Source organism: Gallinula chloropus (genome assembly GCF_964237585.1).
Source record: "Gallinula chloropus genome assembly, chromosome: 1".
Taxonomy (NCBI): domain Eukaryota; kingdom Metazoa; phylum Chordata; class Aves; order Gruiformes; family Rallidae; genus Gallinula; species Gallinula chloropus.
Genome location: NC_140085.1, coordinates 34,829,983 through 34,854,832, shown reverse-complemented (window position 1 = coordinate 34,854,832; position 24,850 = coordinate 34,829,983). Strand labels below are relative to the sequence as shown.

Genomic DNA, 24,850 nt, shown 5'->3' with positions numbered 1-24,850 from the left:
CAGCACTGAAAGCCTGGAGGTGACACTGGCTGCATCCTTGTTTCTAGAAGGAAATCTCTGTTTTTCCAGCCAAGAAAAGAGCCCGGTCGGTTTTATAATCCCAGGCAGAGTAAGGATGTAAGTGTTACTATTCCAGAAAAATACTATAGCATTAAGATTTAATCATATCTAACAGCAATGGTGCAGCATAGACTACACCAAGAGAGACTCATGCCATTCTCTGCCTTCCTTTCCCCAGTGCAACCTCATTACATTCCATGTTCTGGAAGCAAAGTGGAAGGGAAATGAGATGACACTGAAGTCGGAAAAGCATGGTAGCCCGGGGTGTATTTTTTATGCCTTTAACTTGCAGATTGTGCACCCATTTGGCATATGGGTGCTGCTTAGGACTCATCTCCCTTCTCATAGCTATGATTGATTTCTGAACATAAAATCAGTCACAAACAGCAGATTTCTGTGTAAATATGGTTGTGACTAACTCAGGCTAACCCTCTGAATCTTGCTTCCCGGATGAATACAAATAACAAAATCTGAAATTGATGTCTTCATTACATCCTTTGTTGTGAAAATCAAAATGTAATTCAGATCTATTGTAAAACTTGCAATAAACATGCCAGGGAAAAAGAGACTGTAGCTGTTTTGGAAGCAGCTATATGCTGTCTAAATCAGTCTTTTGTGCCCAGGATTCTGACAGAGATAGATAGCACAGATTTCTTTTCAAATGTCTCATACGGGAGAAAACCCCTTCAATGTCACTGATTTTATGTCTCTCTTCTGTTTTGATCAATGACTGCTAAATTATATATGTGTGCATAGAGCAGAACAATAAGGCATTTTACGTTAGTCTGCCAGCAAGCTGCATGGACATTGCTCACATCATAACCTGCCTAATCAAGGTTCAAGTATAATTTTTCAACATCTCCTTCCTGTGCTTCAGCTACCCTGTGCAAACAATGACATATTAATGCCAAGCTACAGAACATTTTCTTCCTTCTTAGCAATATTCACGAGGCTATACTACCAGAGCTTCTGGTCCTGCTTACAGTAAGTCAGCTGTTTTATGCACAGCTACAGTTCCATAGCTGGATTTGATTACACAGCATTACAAGGCACAGTGTGACCTGAAATTTACTTGTAACATTTAACATTTAGTAACACACAGGGTCGGTTGTTGCTTGTTTGCCCTATTCTTGTTATTCCTGAACTGGCTTAAAAATCTGCCTCTCTAGTTTCATTGATATTTCAGCTGGCAAGTCAAATACAGAATTGCCAATGAGGCAAATAAAGACTCACTAAAAACTTAAACTCTGCATAGGGCAAAAGAGAGTTGAATGACTAAATTTAGTTGCAGACATCAGGAAAAACCAAAGTGCATTGGACTCTCTGTGAGAGATTTGAACAGAATTACATACTCTGCAACCACATAAACGTAAGTCCTAGAGCCTTTAGCAGTTTGCACAGTATGCTTGGAGTACTGATGTGGCCCTAAAATACTTATGGACCACTTTTGCACCCAAGAGATGCCTATGTGAGGCTTCTGCAGATTGCCTCTTATGAGTAGTTGGCAAGAGGGATCTTTACAATACCCTTCTGCAGCAGCTGAGAACTGATGCTATCAAAGCTGATCAAAGCCCTCTCGAAGAAAACAGAAAAGAGCAATGCGTAAATTATGTCCTTCAATACCCACTTTTTGCATGAATTACATAAACCAGAGACTATCCAATGGTATGAATGTAAATATATTATTCATATCAGTGTTTGATGGTTTAAAAATGCCATTTTTTACAGACTTCTTTCCCACTTTTCATTAAGTGTGGCCAGCAGATCGAGAGAGATGATTTGAAGAACTCTGTCTCTTCAGTCTATCATGATTGCCTTCCTCCTTACTGTCCTGCTTTTCTGCCAGATAAAAAGGCTTGGTTTATGCCCTTAACTTCAAGAACTAGTACCACGATGACAAGAAAATTCAGCTTAACATAAATAATTCCCATCTGCAGTGAGCTTGTGATGCCTAGTGAGGTGTACTGGGCAGGGACAAGTTGGTATCTGGATTCTCAAACGGCAAAGATTTCTATTTGCTGCTTTCTACTAGCATAAAAAGCAGATTAAATTGATGGACTTAAATAGAGCAAATGCAAGGTTGGCTGAGACAGGTTGAGATCCCTAACACACTTTCCTGCCTTGATGTCTAAGCAAAATGTATTTGGAAATTACTTTTCCTTCTTAAGTCCTAGATATCATTTGTTTAACTGAATGTCATTAAGGCTCCACTTAAATTAAAAACAAACAAACAAAAAACCAAAAGGACAATAAAGGGAAACATAATGAGTTTTTCTTGTAAAGTACTTTCTTAAAATACCACAGGATGCTATAAGAGAAAATCATGCTTATGAAAAGTCAGCTATACCCAAGCATAACAACCTGGATGAAATCTGATGGTCTGTGTGCAGGACAGCAAAGTACTGTCATTAGCATCATAAACTCCTTCCCGATGTTGTATATGATTTATTATCATGCACATCTTTCAACAAGGTCCTGTAAATACAGTCAGTGTTTCTACTACACCAAGCTTTCACTGGTTCTCTGAACACAGCAGGTTTCTTTGAGAGAGACAATGCTAAGAAAGCCAGTGGTTTAAAACTTCCACAGACCCCATGTTAAAGCCCCAGCACTGCACCCTCCCTACTTACATTCACTTTACCTCTTAGATTTATATCCAGCCAAATGGGAGTGCACATGAGAATCTGCAAAATCAGGAGCTTTAATAGATGGTAAAAATAGCAAAGAGCAAAAAATATGCTGAGGGGTGAAAACCCTGTAATAGTCCCACATACAAATATATACATTTACCACCTGCTTTAATACAGTTCAATAGCGTAAATGCTGTCAACGTCACTCATCGACTACAACAAGCACAAAATGCTATTTACCAATCAAAGCACATGACTTTAAATGTACTCTGTGTTCCCTACAATTTTTAAAACATAATTAACCTTTCACTCACTACTTGTTGGGTGGAAATGTCATGCAAGTCTCATAAGTCTACATACTTCAGTAACTGTCTAGTGCCCACACTGGAGGTGCTCACACTAGTTGTGGAACCAGAAAAAAATGCAGTTACTTTGTTATATATACACTCTATGATGCTAGGTTGCCATTCATGAAAAAAATAGCACACAACAGGCACTGCATCCTAGTGGTCGCCTCTAAGTATCCAAAATTCACTGTAATTTAATTCCAGGTCCCAGACGACGGTGAGCAGCATTGGTCAGATATACAGAAAATCACTGTGTGACTTACACTTCATCTGGCATAGATGAAGTGTAAGTGTTAAGATTTGAAATCTCACAAAACTATTTCATCTCCTTTGCTTCCTTCTGCATTATAGTTTTGCAGCTTGATCAAGAGAAAGGTGGAAAATAAATCACTCATTTTGTCACCCATAAGGCTGATTTCACAGGAAACTATTATTTACAAATGTGAAGCAAAACTCAAGTTTGGAATGTGAGATCTATAATAGATTTCCAGGCAGTTTTACACCAGTTTGACTGTCCAGAGCTCTTGAACTACACTGAATTTCAAAACAGTAGGTTTCAGCAAGCATGAGGAATGCAATGTGCAGAGTACCAACAAATACCTTTATTATATTTATAGGCACGGAATGCCTCTGTGAAGTTGTTTGCAATGCTTTACCGTTTACAGAGTTCAATCAGAACAGCAAGCTAAGGGAAGCAAGGCAAAAAAAAGTATCACAGTGATTTAGATAAAGTCAGTCGTAAGTAATCCCAACATTCACACTCAGTAGGTAGTAAAACAATTGCTTTACTCAGCTGAGACTGTGGAAACACGGCAGAGTGATCAGAAGCATACTGGTTGCTTCAGAAAGGACCTGCTGCAGGCAGTCCATAACTTGGTCCTTCAGGAACTGGGCTAACTGCAGTAAAACAGGCCTTGCCGGTGTATGTGAGAGGAATGTCAACTCCAGGTAAGACAGTGTGCACAAAAATCACATGTATGTGGTCTCAAATACACGTCCCTGAGTGCTGTGCATGTTTGGACAAGCAGGTTATGCAGTTTAGGAAGAAGCTGTTTCTGTACCAGGACATATCATTGGTGTTCAAATGCCAGTACTTATTAGGCAGAATTAAATAAATTTAGAAACTAACTTCCAGTTGCTGTGTCTACATTCTGAATACTCTCATCCATTTATGGCCAGCTTTACTGTTAGATAATATGAACTCCAAGAAAGTTTTACTGGACAAATATATCCTCTTACAGAAAGAGCTAATGCATTCCCCTGTTACACACAAAAAATGGTATTATTTTGTTCACACAAGTTTTTATTCACTGACAGAATGTGCCACATCTTTGAATCATACTTGCTTTATGTGTCTAGTAGGAAAAAACACACTCCTCCCAGGAACACTTACAGTCAGCCTGGCTCCGACACAGAAGGCTGTTGTAAATGTTCAGTGTTCATTCCATAATCCTAAAATACTTTGCAATAAAGATGACTAGAACACATAAAGCCAGTGCGAACTCAACACCTGCTGTAAAGCATCCACTAGTAGGTGGCAATAGTGCAAACAGGAAGATACAGAGGTAAGATTGACCATGTTGTCTGGTGGCTTGAGGCAGGCATAGCTCCTTGACAAATTCCTAAGTGAAAAGCCTGAACTCAGGATTCAGCTGGGGAACCTCCCTGATACAGGAGGATTCAAAATGAGGAAACAGCCACTTCTAATATGCAGCAAATTTAACTCCATCAAAACTTTGCAGAAGACTCATCATACTCCAAAATAAGTTGTACTGGAATGCCGCATGGAAACCAAGTAACTCCCAGCACTATTTTGCTCTTATTTTTCCCATCAGCCTCCTCCTTTCACTTTTTCTATCAGCACCCAAAGCCACTCAGATGCATAACACAATGCAGACTGCCTTACAATTTCAGGCAAAGAATACAATATATACATCACCTGTAAAATGCATTAGCTCTTCTGCACTATATCCTTGTAATTACTGTGGGGTTTATTCTGTTCAGCGTTTCATGTAGACATTTTGTGAGTGTAACAAAGATTAACTCCAGAAGAATCACATCAGTGCCCCGAAATACCATCATCCTGTTATTTCCTTTCATGAATATACAGCTCTTACCTGTGCATGAATAATCATCAATGCGTATATATCCTGTTTTACAGATGCACATAAAGGATCCTGGTGTATTCACGCACATGGTATTCTCACGACAGTAGTGCCGTCCTTCTGCACACTCATCGATATCTGTGAATAAAGCAAAGCAGAACACGAGTCAAATTCATTGGCATTCTTCCCAATCCCTTGATGTCATCACATCTTGCATCAGTACTGGGCTAGAATAAAAAGTTTCTTGAGCAGCAATGAATTTTAGATAGAATTGCAGCTTTCTCCTTTAAAACAACTGCTTGAAGTGTTCAAACAAGAGAAGCAGCATGAGCTTTCTGTGAACAGCTGATAGTGGAGTCACAAAGAAGATTACATTGGCTTACATCTTTCCTTTTGATGTTATTCCTACAATTTAAATTGAGGGGAAAAAAAACACAACCCTAGGGTCTCATACAGTAGACCAACTGCCTCAGCACTGCAATGTCATCCATCACTGTACCTGTGTAGTCACTGCACTCCTCCATATATAAACAGACTGCTTTTTGATACTAAATGCCTTTGATCTAACAGGTGGTGTTGCTTGGGAAGGAACTGTATGGAAGATGGTAAGATTTTAAAAGACAGCAGAACTTACTGTAATTTTCTCTTAGAACTATAAAACAGCCAATCAGTAATTTTAATATTTATAAATGGATATATCCTTATCTATATATATCTACATACATATGTATATAGATACATGTACACCATAGCTGAATGAAACCTGAAGGAATCTGATTTATATAAAGATCTTCTCTGATAGAAAAAATTGCAACCTGACAAAATAGATGTTGGGGTGGAATACATGCTGCCGTATTAAGTTCTAGAGCAAACCTCAGACATAAATCACTGTAGGCATGGACTTCAAAACCTGATTGGTTTTGGTACTCCCTCAGGCTGCAAAATCAGACTTGTCCCTTTTGGCAGGTTATACTGCAGTGCTAAGACACAGAAAGCACCACAAATAACAAAAAACAACTAAACAAACAAAAAACCCAAAAAAAAAACCCCAAAAAAATGCAAACCCAAGAAAAGCCCGCTATTATTATGCTGCAAAGAAGAAAAGCTATATTAATTTGAAAGTGATTTTGTTCCTGTAATACTAAAGACAAAGACAGCATTGCTGAGACGCTCTGTACACCTAGTTATAATTGTCATGTAATGTGCCACTGAACCTTGCATGTTAAAAATCAAAGGGGTGGATTGTTGGCTTGGGTTTCTTTCCTGCTCATCGGTTTTGATTTCCTCCCTGTTTTCAATGATGCTTACAGCTTTCAGAGTTGAAAATAAAATCTCTGGATGGAAAACAGTGTTATTTTCCAAAGTCTGATGATAGTTTAAAACAATAAACTGGATATGATAGTTCAAAACAATAAACTGGATATATAAACTCAAATCAGGGTTGCCTTCTTAAAGCTGTGATGCTAAATGCCAACAGTGTTAGCTTTTGTACAGTACTTCTGTTTAGGTCATACACTTATCTCTCAATTCTTCCTCTTCATCCCAGCTTCTTTAAATCAATAGCTACTTACCAACTGCACTCATTGCCTGCTTTTCCCTTTACATCCCCACCAGAAAATTTTCCTTCAAGAACAAAAAATGTAACACACTGAGTATTAGTGACTCTGTAGTGATTTCCTAGTTTCACTCAGTTTTGAGAAAAGCTGTTTTAGTCAGTTTGTCTACTCAGAACTGCTGTATTATGCTGGAGAAGGTGGGGACAGTTGTCTGCAAACCACAAAGGTGTCCACTGTGAATGCTCAGGATGATGTGCCCAGCCTGCTTTGCACAAATTCAGTTCCCAATTGATTCACAGCTGATATACTTATATACTATACTGAGTTATACAGCAGGTTTCCTTCCCTTCCTTCTCCTGTAAGCTCTGCAGGCACGGAAGAATCATACCTTTGTCATGGTATGTTTGGTTTGGAAAGATTGTCATTTCCATGCACATACATACATAGGCAAATAAACATGTGTTTACAGTAAGCACAGTGAGCGTACCAAGGCTCAAAAAGCATTTTGTGGAAGTCACCTGAAAAATGCCCAAAAAGCGACACTATCACAAGAGGACCACAGAGGCAGCTGGTTCTGCACAGAAAGTGGGAAATGGCACGGATCTCCTGATGCACAGATGTTCTGTAGCTCACAAAACCAGCCAGCAGTTACAACATATCCCTCAGCTACACCCACAAACAATGCAACTAGTTTCTTTCATAATTCCAGTTCACAACGCTGTATTAATGGTGTTGATTTGTATTTAAGTAACACCATCAGTCTTTGAGTAATTAGAGGCCTTACATTCTTGGCATCAAAAGAATGCCTTGGAGCTAGCTTTGGCACCCTCACAAAATTGTACTTTAAGATTCAAAGCCTCAGAAACATTAAATAGAACTTTCTGAAACTATAATAATGATTGGTTTGGCAGGTAAATAGCCACAGGAGACCCAAACCACTAATGGTTTTCATTTTGCAGTGAAAAATCTTAGACGGAGCTACTTTGATTCAAACCTCCTAATTTAGAAGTGTTCTAAATAAAAGCTCTCATTTTGCCAACATATCACATATTGAGGTTTTGCAAAATGTTTTATTTATAATTGCCTTTATTTCAAAAATCTTGCTTGTTCAATCATAAAAAACTAAAACAAAACACACACACACACAAAAACCAAATCCAGAACTGATAAGGTTAACTTTTGACTGAAGTGTTTCATTTGAATAAATTTGAATTCTTTTTTTTTCCTCAAACTGATTAGCAAAGTTATCATCCACATTTTTTAAACACTCACTGGAAAACAAAACTCTTTCCCACCCTGCTGTCTAGAAAACCTGTACAGAATACAAAGGAAGTAAAGCAATTATTATTGCTTCCATCACATTATTATATTGGCACCTTAAGACCCTAATCAAGTGTCAAAACCCCATTGTTCTACACCATGGGCAGACAGCTGGTAGGAAGCTGCTTTTACAAACAGTTTGCAACTTCAGCACTAAATTACCTCGCCAACGAACACAAAAGATAATTAGTACTAAAAAGATAACGTAGCAGTCAAATGACAACTAGTCACACAGAGATTAACCACACTAAAACCGTGTGATTCGGTTCCCCCTTTAGCACTTTCTGTGCAAGCTTCTATACATTAGGTTAAAGCATTACAGATCAAGGAAGACTGAACTAGGGCAGGGGAAGAGCCCAACATCTGTTCTCTTTCAAAGCTACCAAAATAAAAGCCTTTTCATCCTGCTTACTGGTTGAAACACTAGTGTAGCCTTTTATTCACCTTTAAACACAAATGCACTAAGTACAACAGAAAACCTGATACATTTCAATATCCAAGAAAGCCTACAACATTTATCTTAATTTTCTCCTGCCAAAAAGCCTAGTTAGCATATTAATGCACATTAATGCCTTACTGTTTAGCCAGTAAGATGCTGAAGTCAGTTTAATAGGATGAATGCACCATTCCAATGGCTCTACACATTCAACAATAAAGGCTTGCGTGCTTGAAGTCTGTGATGTGATACTGAGCCACCAGCTGTGATGTACTGACAACAATGTAGTCATGGAGATCATCAACCTGCTCTATTCCCAATGGAACAGATAAAAGAGGCATCTCTGGGAAAATTGGTTAGTGCAAAAGTGTTCAGAATCCACACTTCAATGCTTTATTTATACTTGCAAAAACAACAAAACTGGAAAAAAAAATCACCTTTCTTTATTGTCCCAAGAACTCAAACAAAAATTAATGCAAAACCTATCACACAGAAAAAGTTTCCCTGTATTTCTTCCCCCTGGACCCTAATGAATTTGCTACCCTAGAGTGAAATTTCCAGTTATGTTTTACAATCCCATTAATAAGATGAGAACTTGACCTGCAATCTATAAATCATTGTTGACCAAAGCCTCATGCTAACAAACAAAGCATCTGCTTAGGCCTCACTATCCATCATTGCCTTTATCTACCACAAAAGCCTGCCAGAACAAATGAGTCTGGTACTAAGTCAGTAAATCTGGGCTGTAAGGAAAGGAGGCTGTTTCCAGAACTGAGGATCCTTTCTGCATAGTGTCTTGCCTCCAGTCATCTTCTTTAAAACTCTGATATTTAGCATAAGCGATCTCACTGGACACATTTAGAAGTATATGGTGGGCAGGGATACCCTCTTGCAGGATATTTGTAACAGATAATACTAAAGTACCTAGGAAGATAGCAAATAGGAGTATAAAAAGCATATTTAAAAAAATATTTCACATCAAAAAGTGCTCTGAACACAAGAGCATATTTGACCTATTATTTAAAAACAAACTAAACAAAAAAACCCCCAAAACCAAACAAAAAACCCCAAAACTTTTTTAAAATTAATGATTCTGTCTTGACAGCTCGTAAACACGAAACCCCACATCTACCTGTTTTTCCTCCTCTCCTACACAATTTCATCAGCAAACATTCAACCTGACCTGAAGGCTCCACTGCTAAGAGCAAGAGCATCATTTACCATTCCTAAGACTCGGGCTTCTCTTGAGAATTCCAAGGCCAGATGCCAGCAACAGTGGTCACCATAAAGGGACTTCAGGTTCTTGTTTTTATTACTACTGACCTGACTCATACACAAGCTGGGAAAGGCTGAGACTTTCTTATCTGGTCCCTGAGCTAGAAAAAGGGCATCACAAGATCAGAAGACTTTACTCACCGATTAAGGGACTACAAAAGAGGAAGAATGAAGAAGAGAAGAATCAGAGCAACCATTACCTTTGAAAAAGGTAAACATGGATTTAAAACCAACACAACTTGTCCTGCATCCTGGACAGGGTCACAAAGGAAAACAAGTTCTGTCCTTTTTCTTTCTCTTTGTCTTCCCTCCACCAATAGCCTTTTCTCACCTTCTAGCTCTGCCATCAAGCTTCTGCCACTTTCCTTCCTCACCTACTTTCTACCTAACCTTAGTTCATTGTTCCAACAAAAATGCTTTTATACTAGGGTCTCTCCCACTTCCTCTGACTGTATTTTCAAGCTCCTGTTCTCTTCCGGCTCACTTCACTTTCAGCTACAACCAGTTCTCACCTGCTAAGAGGATAAAAAACTCAGGGTTCTGGCACAGCCCTTGCTCCTTCTCCTCCCACCTCCCACTACTCTTTCTAAGCTCTCCATAACCAGGCAAGCCAACGGTTTAACTACAACTGTTACTCCAGTCAGTCACTGCATTTTGTTTTGCTTTGTTCTATCAAACACAGCACAGCAGTTTTTCCAAGTGACATATTCCACAAGGGATGTTAACATCAACTTCAATCAAAATTGTGTATTTGCACACAATCTCCCACATTATTTATCTAAGCTGACTGCACTACCACTGTGCTGCCATTCAGCGAGACCTGGACAGGCTGGAGAGCTGGGCAGTAAGAAACCAGGTGAGGTTTAATAAAAGGAAGCGTAGAGTCTTGCACCTGGGAACGAAGAACCGCTTGTATCAGTACAGGCTGAAGGATGAGGAGATGGAGAGGAGATCTGCAGAGAAGGACCTGGTGGATGACAACTTGGCCATGAGCCATCAGTGAGCCCTGGTGGCCAAGATCCTGGCGTGCATTAAAAGGAGCATTAAAAGAGTGCATTAAAAGGAGCATGGCCAGCAGGTCAAAGGAGGTGATCCTCCCCCTCTACTCTGCCCTGCTCAGGCCCCACCTGGAGTACTCTATCCAGTTCTGGGCTCCCTGGTATAAAAAAGACAGGGATCTTCTGGAGAGAGTCCAGCAACGTGCTACAAACATGATTAAGGCCCTGCAGCATCTCCCCTACAAGGAAAGGCTGAGTGAGCTGGGACTGTTCAGCCTTGAGAAAAGAAGACTGAGAGGGATGTGATTAATGTTTATAAATATCTGAAGTGTGGGACACAGTGGGAAATGGCCAGCCTCTTTTCAGTTGTCTGTGGAGACAGGACAAGGGGAAATGGCCTCAAGTTGGCGCACAGGAAGTTCCATGCCAACATGCAGAAGAACTTTTTCACAGTGAGGGTGACAGAGCCCTGGGACAGGCTGCCCAGGAGGGTTGTGGAGTCTCCTTCTCTGGAGATATTCAAGACCCATCTGGACGCCTACCTGTGCAAACTGCTCTATGAAAACTTCTTTGGCAGGGGGATTGGACTTGATCTCTCGAGGTCCCCTCCAACCCCTACAATTCTGTGATTCTGTGATGTTTAACCTCTGTAGATAATCTTTGACTTTTGTTTCTCCTTATATATAATGCCCTGTGCCATTGGTGTTACCAATAGGTAGTAAAAGGCCTAGCTCCAACAGCAAAATTACCATATGGTCACGTGTACGTGATCTACCTCTGAAACAGGTTTTTTGTTGCAGGGGTTTTCTATTACTTTTATATTTGCCTACCTTTCTGCAGTTGTGCATCTCTCCTCCCCCAAAAAAGAAAAGCACTAAAACCTAAGGAATCACAATATAACTAACCTCATGAACCAACTACAAACACCAAGCAATACAAATACTCCATGTATTGAATTGAAACATAAAAAAATATCAAGCATACACAACGACTAAGAAAAAAAAAAATAAACTAACCTTTCAACATCTCTACCATGCCGCTCCCAGCAAAGAGCCTGGGCCACGGACAACTCGCTGTAGCAATGCATAGGGAGGGCAAGAGAAAATGGGCAGCTACTTGTGTCTATTGATTTTTATTGAATTATTATGTTAGGAGAAGCTGGGTGAGTTGGATTATAAGTATTAGCACTGTTGTAACTGAAGTAGTAAGAGGTTGCTATATTTTGACTAGCTTGCTAAAGCATCAGTTAGACTGGAAATAAATACTAATTGTTAGTACCTCGCACAAGGTGTGTTCTTTCCTTGCCCACAATTAAAATGCATATATAACACATACAGATTTTGTAAACATCTTGGCACTTTTCCCTTCGCATCATTTTAAATCACTGATCTTTGATTCAATAATTGCCATCTTCAGCCTGAAAGAGGGCTACTAGGACAAAAACTACTTTTAAAATAAAGGCAAAGTGACTCAAGGTCTACATTCCATGACAGAAGCTTTACACAGCTTTGAAAGGGCACAGTACAACATAATGGCATTACAGAAATATAATTTCTAACAGTAAAGAGAGTTGTTTTTCATAGAAACATAGAACGGTTTGGGTTGAAAGAGACCTCAAATATAATCTAATTTCAACACCCCTGCCATTGACTGAGACACTGTCCAATTGTCCAGGTTGCCCAAAGGCCCATCCAACATGGCTTTGAACACTGCAAGGGATGGGGCATCCACAACTTCTCTGGACAACTTGTTCCAGTTCCTCACCCCCACTATAGTGTCCCCTGTCCCTGCCTTCCCTTTAATACTGACCTATAAGCTTTTGGTTGGTTCCTCACCCATTCCTAGGCAGAGTTCCATGTCTCCAGTTCCTCTTGTTTATGCCCTATGCTACACAGGTATGGATAGAGGCATTTCAGTTGTACGTTACAGTACCTGTAAGCTATGATAAAGCCCCAGTGTGTGGGTTACACTGTGTCTGGAGTTTGGGTAGGAGCTAAAATATGTAGTGTATTTCCACAGGCTATCCAGTAGATTCCTGCCAGTTTTAGAGAAATAAGTGATAATATCATCTGTCTCAAACAATGCCACACTAGTTAAAATACCACAGCAGATAGAATCACTGTGGCTGCTATTAATCTCTACTTTTTATGAAATAATATTTAAATTCATTATGACTTAATATCAGGCATTTCTGTGTCTTTTGAGATCCTGGGGACCCAGCCTCTACAAATCATAGGATGTGTTGCACTTTTAGCCTGAGGTTTTATAAGACGTGAAAGAAAACCAACCAGTTGGCTTTAGGTACTTTTCAGCTCAGTGATGGCACATAATTCTTTCAGTAGCCACTTCCCACATACTAGTGAAAACTGGAGATAAAAGAAAACAAGAACAAAATGAAGGCTTTAGTTTCTTTTTTTGTTTTGAGGTTGCAGATTTAAGTAACTTTTAGGAAAAATTCCACCTTAATTTCTCATTTAAAAACAAAATGCAGCACCACTTTTATTGCTGGTGGAAAACAGCACAGAAAGCATCTTGTTATCAGCCACTGGCAGCACAGAGAAGTTTAAAATAGTGTTTCCAAAAGGCTCCCTTATATGATTAGTTCCACCTTTTTCTTTTTTTAATCATAACAACATCAGTGTCAATCCTGGCTATGGGTGGATGATAAAATCAGTCTGAACATATTTCCCATATGCATAATTAAAATCAAATAAGACTGAATCACATCCTGCAATTTGTACATGCAAACATGCAGTGGGACTATCTGTATCCCAGTCTGCAGCATGCTATATGAGCTGGTGTCAGGGATACTATTTGTACTCTTTAAGTTAGTTAGATGCCTTATTATCTTCTTGCATAAGAGTCATGGCAGGCAAGAAGGATTTGGCCCACTCTGACATACTGACATATTAGAACTGGCCTGATAATAATTCATCATATTTAGATTTCTCAGTAAAACAATGATGGAAATAAGATGACACTGCCTTTCCTGGAAAAAAAAAAAACAATTATAATTGATAATATATCAATACTGATTAATATTAATGTTTCATCTAATTTAATAATGTTTAATTACTTTTTAATAGTGATTTGGAAATAATGTTCTGCTCTGCTGGAGTTAAAGTTTTTCTTTCTGCTTGCTCAGTTTTCCAACCCAACCCAAAATGACAAGGTAATAATTCAAACACTGCCAGCTGATGAAGATGAAAATCTTTATTTCTTAGCTATAAGTAATACTATTGCCACAACTCATTTAGAAAAAAGAGAGGAGCTTGGGTAACCTTCCTAGATTCACCAAAATGTCCCTTACTGTAGAGCTGCTGACTCTCACACAAAAAAACATGGTGCATACTGTGAAGACAGCAAAGTTAGCTAATAGCCCAGTACTGGTTATTAAAGACCCAAATGACTTAATAGAGTGGAGTTTTTGGTACTATGGAGTTTATCTCCATTACAGGGGACTCTATCTCTCTAGATCTTTATCAACAAATTTATGGGACTGGTGCCACAGCCAAGGGTTCAGCTACTTAGACCATGGGACTTTCCTTTGACTGGCGGCTGATGGTTTCCATCTGTCAGAGAAAGGGATAATCATCTTCAGTCACAGACATGCCAAGCTGGTGAAGAAGCCTTTAAGCTGAAGTTGCCAGTGGAAGAGAACCTCAGTCTGCCCCACTCCTACTAGTTTGATGCCAGTGCCAGGAATAGAAGCCCAGAACAAGGACAAAGATCATAGGTCAGCAGGAGAGCCCCTGAAGTGCAGTACAAAGGAATTCCAGCCACTCCAGCCAGTAAGCTAGCTTAAATGCTTCTATGCAAACATACATAACATGGGGAATAGAATCAGAAGAGCAAAAGTGAGAAAACATTCATGGGTGGAGATAAAGACCCATAAGTAAAAGGGGAAAAAAGTTATTTAAAAGCAATTACTCTCCAACTCCCACTGTCAGAATGAGGCCCAACCAATCTTTGAGCAACAGACAGCTTATAAAGACTATCCTCCATTCTTTCTGTTGAGCACGACATCATATGGGCAGGTATATCCCTTTGGTCAGTTGGGGGTCAGCTGTCCCAGCTGTGTCCCCTCCCAATCTCTAAGCCACCACCAGCCTCCTGGCTAGGGGAGGGAGTGAGAAACAGGATGGCCTTGACGTTGTGCAAGCACTGTTCAGAAATAGCTAAAACATCCCTGTGTTGTAAACACTGTTCTAGTCACAAATCTAAAACACCCCATATAGGCTCCTATGAAAAAAATTAACTCCATCCTGGCCAAAATGAGTACACAATGTAAAGTGGTATCTGCATCAGGCAAAAACCTCCTGATGAAAAAGCAAATAACCCATTTTTCTCAGATCATGTTCAGTCCTGGTGCTTACAAAAAATTAGCTGTACTCTCCCATCTTCTTTCTTGAACCTACTCTCCTCTCTATTTAATCAGCAATCCTTGGCAACACTTCTGAAGTGAAATCAGATTTTGCACCGCGATAGTTGAGTACTATTATTAAATCAGAAACTCAGACTTCAAGCATTCCTTCCAAGTGCAGTCTCCAAAGGGTACAAGTAACACCTCTTCCCCACACACATCTTCCAAGGATCACCAAAAGTGCATGAAACAGTGCCTAAAACCAGCTTAGATTCAAGGATCTGAGAAAAACACCTAAAGCTGCCACAGCACTCTAGTTGCAAACCCATCTTATTTGAAATACAAGTATACTTCATTCTTCTACATGCATCAGAATGTTCTGATAGCCAAGAGTCACAAACTTTGTTCTTAAAAACTTTTTCAGCTTGACTCCACCACCACAAACATAGTGGGCTTTGAACACAATTTGAAATACATCCCATCACGTAACCTATTGCCCCATGAGGGCGATCATCTGTCTAAGAGCACTGCAGCTGTTGTTTTGGGAAAAACTAATTACACTTCATCAGAACATCTGTTTTTGTAAAATGTTGATGTTAGGTAGGCTACACACCAAGGATGCTGTATTCAAAAGCACCTACACCTGGGCAGCACAGCATAATCCATACCCAACCTCCCCACAAGGTATCTCAAACTGCATAATAACCTGAGGCAGAAAATAGAGTGCTTGGAATAATGCTTACAGCACGTAAATGAAGAAATCCCAACTCCTTAAGTATTGCTTTTAACAGTCCTCCATGGGAAAACTAAATGTGACATAAATATTAACAAATATTATTCTTATAAAACAGAAAGGTATCCGCCATAACAGTTATCTAGAGACATCACACTGGTGCTGGAAAAGCACCAGTTCTTTCTAGGATAGAAGCCAAACTCTTCCATCACTCAGATCAAATTTATGCAGCTTTTATAGACCCACACTAAAAACAGCTTTGAATATTTTTATTTTTGTTCTTCTACCTTAAGGAGAATTTCTGCCAGTGGGAGCATCATTACTTCTGTTTATTCTTCAAATTTTGACAGTGCTGAGGCACAAATCAGGATTGTATTTAGTGAAGTTTGGCTCGAATGCAGAATCAATTACATCCAATTTTGCAGTATAACTGAAGTTTGTGAAGTGTGAACACAGAATCAGCTATCACACCCATGGGCTCCAGCCAATACAAAAAGTCTTCTCTGAAAGGCTTTTTGTTAACTCGACATTTCTACACTTGGCATTGCTTGTAATTAAAGTCACAAGAATGGCAGAATGAAGAAGGGGTATGTGCTGAGAAAGGGAGGTTGCGTCCATTTCAGCCTTTCAAGATGAGGGACAGGACTCTGACAAGCCTTGGTGTTACACTATTGCTATTGTGCCCTTTCCTATTACATTGTTTAACATCAAGGTAAGACTCTCTTTCCAGAAATAAAAAACTCAGTGTTCAGAGAGACATTTGGGCTGGAAAAAAGGATGCACAACTCTGAACAAGCATAGGTATTTCAGCCCCTTGCTCCTCCCTCTTCCACAAAACAATCCTAAAGTTTCAATCTGTGACCTTGTTTCCCCTTCTTCCACATGCAGTCAGGGATGCCCAGCCACAGCCAGGTCTGGACCCCGTGTATCAAGTGTGCATAGTTCAAGTCTACACTGCAGCTATGGTGCAGAGCTGGCAGCAAAGCTAGGATGGTTTGTCTGCTGAGTTAGCTTTGCCCTTGGCTGGGACAACCTTGTCTGGCAAGGACCCAAGCTCATGAGCTCTGCTCACGTGGCTCATCTTCCTAATGGGACTTGTTCCCACTAACTTCAAGGTGAGCAAGTGTTCCCGGATCAAGCCCTAAATCATACACATTTTTAAAACAGCATTTAATGCATCCAAACATACTAATACAATTATTATTATGATGATGTGAATTATGTGACCCAACCTTTTATACACTTCTGCAATTTTTTGAAAGCAGTTAAGTGGAATAATACTTAACACCCAGAAACAATGTCATTTGCCCATACAGAAGCAATTGGGTCAAGAAAACTTCTCAAATAGTCATCACACTGAGTTCAGGCACAGCACAAACTGGTAAATCCACTTCTAACATGAATGCAGTGGTCTCACATAGGGTATCTATTGTGTCATCATCTAAACATTTCACCACCAATGTTGATCAAAAAGCTTCTTTTTTATTTTGCTTATGACAAGCCTGGAAAGTTAAAAACATAGCAACAGACTCTGATTTGAGTGATATAAAGATCACTATGGGAGCATAACTTGGTTTTCTTTCATTCAGCAGTAATAATAGAACTACAGAAAAAAAAAAACCCTTCTTAAAGCACCTGCTTTACCATAACTCCCCTCAAAAGGAAAAGGCTGATGAGTTCCCAGAAACACAGAGCCACAGCCTAAGCCTCAGCATAGTCTTCAGGAACAATGGGATAAAAAGTGGCCAATGTTGCAAAACAGAACAAGCTATACAGCAGGTCTTGATGTCAGATGCCTGCTGGGACATGAGGGCAAGGGATTTTTTAGTTTGCAATGCTTAGCTGTGCTCAAAACAGGCTTCCATCAGAACTCTTACCACAAACATTAAGCAGAGGAGTGTGAAAAGCTGAATTAATTATATGCTCCTTTCCTGAAAACAGTCATGAATTCTCAAACCTAAATCTACAGATGAGCATTCCCACTGACATTAATGCAGCTAATAACTTATGTAAGCTGCAGGCATTAACTTCTGCAGAGGTCAGCCAAAGGAATAGTCTTAAAAGCCTTTGATTCACCCCATTTAATTGTGCATCACCAGAGAACAATCCAGATATTAGGTGGGACTTCAGAGTACCTTAGAGTGTACTCATATATACTTTACTTTCAATTTAGCAGGCTCATTAGTCAAAGGCCATCCTGCTGCCAACAGTTAAGCTTTATGGTAAGAATGGCTGGATAGTACACAAGTAATATGTGTCTGCAGAATCAGTGTTTTCAGGAGGAAGAGCAACAGTAAGCACAAAAGCTAAGAGGACTTTGGCTCTCGCTGCTGGACTGGGGATGTTTTGTTGGTTTTTTTTCCACAGGATTATGCTTGATTGTAAAGACACAAATTATAGAGGCTTCTCTTCTGATTAAGGAGCTTGTTACTCCCTGATAGCAAAAGAGCAGCTCAAATAATAAGCCATTACTTAGTATGATTAACAATACTAGTATCTAGACTATAGCATGTACTTACTTCCTGGGCAGAGAGAATGGGAACAAGCAGCAGTGAAAAGAGAAACTAAACGTTGCTCCAATGTTATTCAAATGGTTGACTCTTAGGCTGCCTGAATATCTGAATACCATGAGAAAAATAAAAGGAAAACTCCTATGGAAGCATGTTTCTAATTCAGGTCCTTAGCCACACTAACTCTCCACTTTGACACTGATCAGATATTTCAGACTTTCTTCTTTTCTTTTTCTTTTTTTTTTTTTTAAAGAACTCAAGAACTTGATTGTAGATATCATTATTTTACTTGACTGATATGCTGCATATCTAATTCATTGCATTTAATAGGCCTATCCCTTTGACACTCATGAATCAATACATTCATCCCACAGCAATTTACACAGCAGAGTTAAGCATCTATACAAGGTATTACCTTCACAGTAGGCATTGTCCTCCCGGAGGGCTCGGAAGCCGTCTCGGCAGCTACAGACAGCTCTGTCATCCAGGTTTCGGCAGACAGAATGCTCCATGCAGTTATGTCCTTCAGTGCAAAAGTCATGGCCTGCACAGAAACAAATTTGACTGAGGGTTAAAAAGAATGCAGGGGATTATAAAACATCCCTGTCACAGACAGTCCTATCTTTTTTTTCAGCGAGGTCAAAGAATACCTTTCTATTGTCTGTGAGGTATAGAAAAATAAATTGTACCAAGCATGAAACAGATGAAAGGAGTAGTAAAGGCCAGAAGAACAGACTGTCTCTAGGTCTTCGATTCAATTTCGGGTTATGGCATTGATCTAAGGCAGCTGGATAGGAGGCTTGTGTAAATCCCCTTACTGTCTCCTTGTCATTGTTAAGTATTTTTACAGGACACTTCTTAATTATATATTTTTCCTCATTTTCTTCTTCTTCTTCCCCCTCCCCATCTTGGTCTGGACATTTATAAAAGTGCTCAGACACTCAGTATGGCATTTACTAGTGGCATTACTTCTTTTCCTAGCACTTTTTGTTCCCTAGTGTATTTATAAAATGCTTCCACATTTAACCAGAAGTCTTTGATTAACATTGACTTGTTTTGCATTTCTCTTCCCCTTTTCGAGGCTCAATTTCTTCCTTTCAAACTTCACTGACTGAATACTCTGCCCTGATTGCATCACCCTTGCCATTTCAGAGAAATTTATTTTTAAAATTTCACCTTTTAATGATCCCTATTTCCTAATTTCCTGGTTTACCCCTTCAATTTTTCCTGACTGTGACTGTTTCCCATCTTAATTATGAATTTCTAAGATTCTGAAGCTTTTTTTGAGGCTTGAAGATTTAGATTGAATTTTTCAACTTTGTAAGCTCTTTTTTAATTCCTTATTTTTCCTCTCCTGAAGTCTAATGCTGCTGTATTGCTGAACACCATCCTTTATTAAACTGAATTCAAGTTGGTTGTAGCAACTGACTTAAAGCTTCCATAATTTTCACACCTGTCTATAAAGTTGTGAAGATTTTCTCTGGTTGTTTCCTCAACAACTTTATTTGTTTCAAAATTCCTGCTTTAACTGAACTCGTGGACATGGTCAAACAGCTGTACTTCACTCTTGTTTTCCAATAACTATTGTCTTGGCTCAAAATCTCCCATAGGAGAAGTGGGGAATGTGGGTCAGGCTCAGGACTAGTGTAACAGCAACAGCTCTGGAATGCAAGCTGGAAGCAGGCTGCAATACAGACCCCTGACAAAATAACAAGTATTTTTTGGCAGTAAAGATTATTTTATCACTCCACCTGGCTTCTGCTTCACATTTTGCTATGAAAGAGTTTCTACCCTTAACTTCACATAAGCTACGTTAAATGAGCACTACAAGCAGGCCCATGAGGAGAACCTGCTTGAAGGTCAGGTCAGAGAGATGCTTTGCACTTGGGCAGTTCAGAAACAGCGTGAAGCAACATGAACCAAGCACAAAACAAGATGAGAGAAGCAGAAGAGCCCAAAAAGGTAGAATATTTTAGTGCTGAGACCCAGTGATACGGTCATCAAGCAAACATCACAGACCTACTATGATATGAGAGGGAGATGGGTTTTTTCTCTCTTTCTTTTCTGCTGTGGATTGTCCTCTTATAACCTAGAGGTATGCTTACATAATGTTACTTAAATATTATAATTCACTGTAGCTACCACAGTGCTGTTATCCAACACAGGACATCAAGACACAAAAATTTCTACACTTTTACTAGCACTAGAGGGTCTTCAGTACTCACTGATGACAGCAGAAGTGTGTGTGCCAAGAGAAACCTCTGCCCATGGTGACTTCTACCCTTTGCCTTTTTGTTGTCTTCCTCACCGAAGCCCAAGGTAATGAAAAAGCAAGGGTCTTATTTTTTTATTTCCTGGTCTGGACTGGTTTGTATCAGATCTGGCATTACATAACTAAGAACGTACATGTTATCCAGAAAGGGTAAGGGCTTTTTTACTGAACATTTTTGCTTTCTTAAGAGTCTTAACATTTACATATTAGCTGTATTAATAAATAAAATACATGCTGGTTAATAATAGTGTATGGCTGCTTCTTGTTTAAAGAATAAGCTCCAAAGCTCATGAGAGGCCAAGCTAGCATGGTTCAGGTAGGATTTAAAATGTTCAGAAAACACTTATCTGACACATATTAAAATTTTCCAGCTATACCAGGCACAAGAAACAGAATTCTCTTCTCTAAGCCACTGAAGATTTTATAGAAAATTATCATTAAAAAATCCTTTTTGACTGTGATAGACTTCAAGACCTATCAACTTAAGAAAAGTTCCTTTCTTCTACTTCCTTATCTCTCTGCTTGCTGTCATTAATTATATTCTTTGTGTTTGTGCTGAGTAGCAGAGAAACAAGCGTATCCACACTCTTCACTGAATTATACCTAAAATCATTCCAAGAGTCTAACATCTTCTTTCATGCCAGGTATGAATTTATCGTTATTTGGCTATAGAAGGAACAGACGTGGCCACTTGAAGATGCAATTGCTCATAGCTTTGAAGATACTGGTATTAGTCCAGATCAAAAGAGTGGGATCAAGACACAGAGTACTTTGCATTTGGTAAGGATCACTCTGGATGTAACACAACAACATAGGTAGTGCATAAAAATATTCCCCAGAGCTTCTGCTCCTAGACACAGACTACAACTCCAGATAGGTAAAAAAGTTACTCCAGTCCTTGAACAACTGCATAGCACAAACATTTCCCTGAAAGAGACATCTCAAAGCATCTCAGAAAGATGCTGGTGAACATGGACATTTTGTTTTGATGCTGGAGTGGGAGAAGGGTAAAAAATCACTGATTATGTAGATGATTTCTCTGACTTTTTGGCTAGAATGAAACACATAAACATATTTCACAGAATTTACTCTATCAGCCATTGCACAAACAATTTTCAGATGTCACAATGTAGATGATATATATTTAGCTTCCCTAGATCTACAGTGATTATCATGGGTAGGAGTCTCCTAATTAGAAAAAAGCCCATATAAGCTATGGGAATGGAAAATTGCATTGAGCTTATATATTATTATCACCTTACCTTTACAGATTTTGCAACAACTGTGAGATAAAGGGATCTGTTGAGACTCTGGGCAGTTCAAAGCTGTACAACTATCTTTTGGAATACGCTGCATTTTGTGGTCCTGTAAAATTGAGGCAATGGATTAATACTAGGAAATAAGAAATAAACAAATTATAACTTTAGTGGCGTTTTAGCATTATAATGTACAAACAAAAACCTACCTATGCCAAACTCAAGATACCTTTAAAAAACATTTGAAAGTAAAATGTAGTGCAACAAAACTATTAGGAAGTCCCCTATACTCAAACCTCTTCAAGTAAGCAAAAGCGTGGCAACAACTCTCATTCTTCTATCTTAGCTGTCAAGCAGCTTGCCTCAGAAGTTTGTCTTAAAATTATGCCTGAAAGAGTAATGCTTATTTCTGAAAAACCAAGGCAGAAGATCCCAGAATCAAGAGTCCTCATAACCAATACTCTAAACCAGATTGGTATTTATACAGCAAGTGAAATCAAACTTGAACATCTCTGCCCGCAATGTTGTGGTAGAAACACTAAAGGAAGATGGTACATTCCAGGACGGTATGTGAGTATCTTCAGGCACTTAGTGCAGGTCATACACAATCACTGCAGTCTGACCACATGAAATGCCTGCCTTAGCAAGCCAGCTACTGCAGATGTAACACCTTCAGGTCCCTTGAGTGCTAATTAATGTGTCTTGCAGTGCTCTAGTCATGGTACCACAAAGACAGAAAAACAGGGATAACAACATGTTCCTCAGAGGCATCTGCCTTAAAATTAGCAATCCGGTTGAAATATGAGCTCACTTGCTGCATGCAAGAAAAGTGCCTAAAATCATGCATATGTGTTGTGGTTTTGCCCCAGCTGAGAGCCGAGCACCACACAGTTGCCTGCTCTTCAAAGGAAGAGGGGGGGAAGTTGGGGGCAGGGGAGGGAAGGGAAGGGAAAGGGGGAAAAACCCAAAACCAATAAACCAAAACCCTACGGGTTGGCATACGGATAGTTTACTAGAACAGCAGAAAGATAAATATAACAATGCTAACAGGACTTTAGAGCAAAAAACATATGAAACTGTTGATACACAATGCAGTTTCTCACCGAATCCACAACTCAGGCCATGCCACCCAGAACTATTCCAGAACCTGATCGTCCCCAAAAACCGTGTATCCTGGAGCCACCCACTCCTCCTCCCACCAGACCCCCTTTATACTGAGCATGACGGAATTGGCATGGAATACCCCCTTTGGCCAGTTCCGGTCACCTGTCCTGGCTGCGTCCCCTCCTTTCTCATTAGTAGGGAAATATGAAGAACTGAAGAAGTCCTTGATTGCTTGGCAACAACTAGAAACATCAGGGTGCTATCAGCACTGCTCCCATCCTAACTCCTAAACACGGCATTCCATCCACTGCTAGAAAAGAAATTAACTCTATCCTAGCCGACACCAGGACAATATGTCATTGTATGTATGTATGTATGTATTATTATTATTACAGGTCTAGCATTTCATTTTAAATCATCTTTATGCATGAAATATAAAGATGAAACATGAACATAATGGCTAATATCAAAATTACTGCTCAAACTTTACCTTATACAGTCTTGATGATAGAGAAACCAACCCTAATCTGATAAAACAGTAAAGGAAGCCAGCCACGGGTATTTTACGTGCCAGGGCAAACAAAACCTAGCAATTCCACAAAAGAAAGAAAAAAAATCCCTTTTGATAGAAATAATATCAACTATAGTAGTCTGGATTGCATTTAATTCTTTTAAAAATCCTAATATGGAAGATAATTTGTCACACTTGTTTTATAATATTCAAACAGAAAAGTGACTGCCTATAGCAGGCACCACTGCAGCAGTCAAGCAAACCAAAAAAATGTTTAGAATTATATGTGGACAAAAATAAGAAATTCCCTTCATTCCCTTGATAACATCATTATAAGCCTTCAAGCACAAAATCAGTACTTGTGCCACTCTTGAGCTGAAATCATTAATTATATCCTTTTACAAGAACTCTGGTAGTAATAAAGTAGTGCCCACCTATGACTTCCTAACTGACCAACACAGTTTCCAGCGTGTGGATTTTCTGCTCTGAATTGTCATTCACAAGGCTGCTCAGCAGAAACAGCATGTAAATCAGCCCTTGAAAAAGCAGCATTTGAATTGGCCAATAGTTGCTGTTAAATATTTCTACCAGGACAGACAGGCAGCCCACCAGCAGAACAAGTATAATCCACAAAATACGGAGTAGTGCTGCCAACAGAGGCATTTTGTTCACAGAGCATCACGCTCGCCAGCTGCAAGAGATATGAGGCAACCTCACGCAACTTCTGATGGTTGTTAACCGCATCCATCGGCGAGTCACATAATTCATGTCCCAGGTGTCATGCTGAAAATATGAGTTCACAGTCCTGAAAAGCAGACAGCTGAATCCAAAATTATTTCTGGCCAGCTTCTCCTTTCCTTCTTCAAAAGGGTTTCAAAACATTTACACCAGGAATTAAGCTCACAAAGATTAAAATCAACAACAAAGATTAAAATCAACAGCAGTATGATAACATTCCCCGGTTCTTCATTGTAAAACACACTTTTTCACAACTGTATGAAAATGTTCTGAGATTTCCAGAAAAACAGCCTGATAGACGGCCAGATGAGTTACTCCCCTCTCTTTCTCTACCCTACAGAATAGGTGTTCAGGTTTTCAACTCCACTTCACAGCATGCATCTCTCTAACCAGAGGGAACTCTTCCCCATCATGGAGAAGCAACACAGGACCCTCTGCAGCAGTTTGTGTAATTCTCACCACTCAGCTGCCCCGTGAGTATATTTTGCTCTTAAAGTACAATTGTGCTCTGAAGAGCAATGCAGTTCCTGCAGCAGAATAAGATTGACTTAGCATCAGATGTGTTCTGTTTACAAATAAAAAAATGGCCCTACCTAATTTCCATCACTAGAAATACTACCAGACACCTGGTGTAAC

At 39.4% G+C, this 24,850-nt stretch overlaps 1 protein-coding gene across 1 annotated transcript in view; it reads right to left on the bottom strand.

The window, feature by feature from the left end:
- The window catches only part of NELL2 (neural EGFL like 2), a gene marked incomplete at both ends in the record, with an annotated part of 153,865 nt that overhangs the window by 66,226 nt on the left and 62,789 nt on the right, over nt 1-24,850 (bottom strand). The window contains 3 exons of the mRNA XM_084262534.1: nt 5,155-5,280; nt 18,749-18,877; nt 21,868-21,970. Of these exons, the coding sequence (XP_084118660.1) occupies nt 5,155-5,280; nt 18,749-18,877; nt 21,868-21,970 (358 nt within the window). The remainder of the gene's footprint in view (nt 1-5,154; nt 5,281-18,748; nt 18,878-21,867; nt 21,971-24,850) is intronic.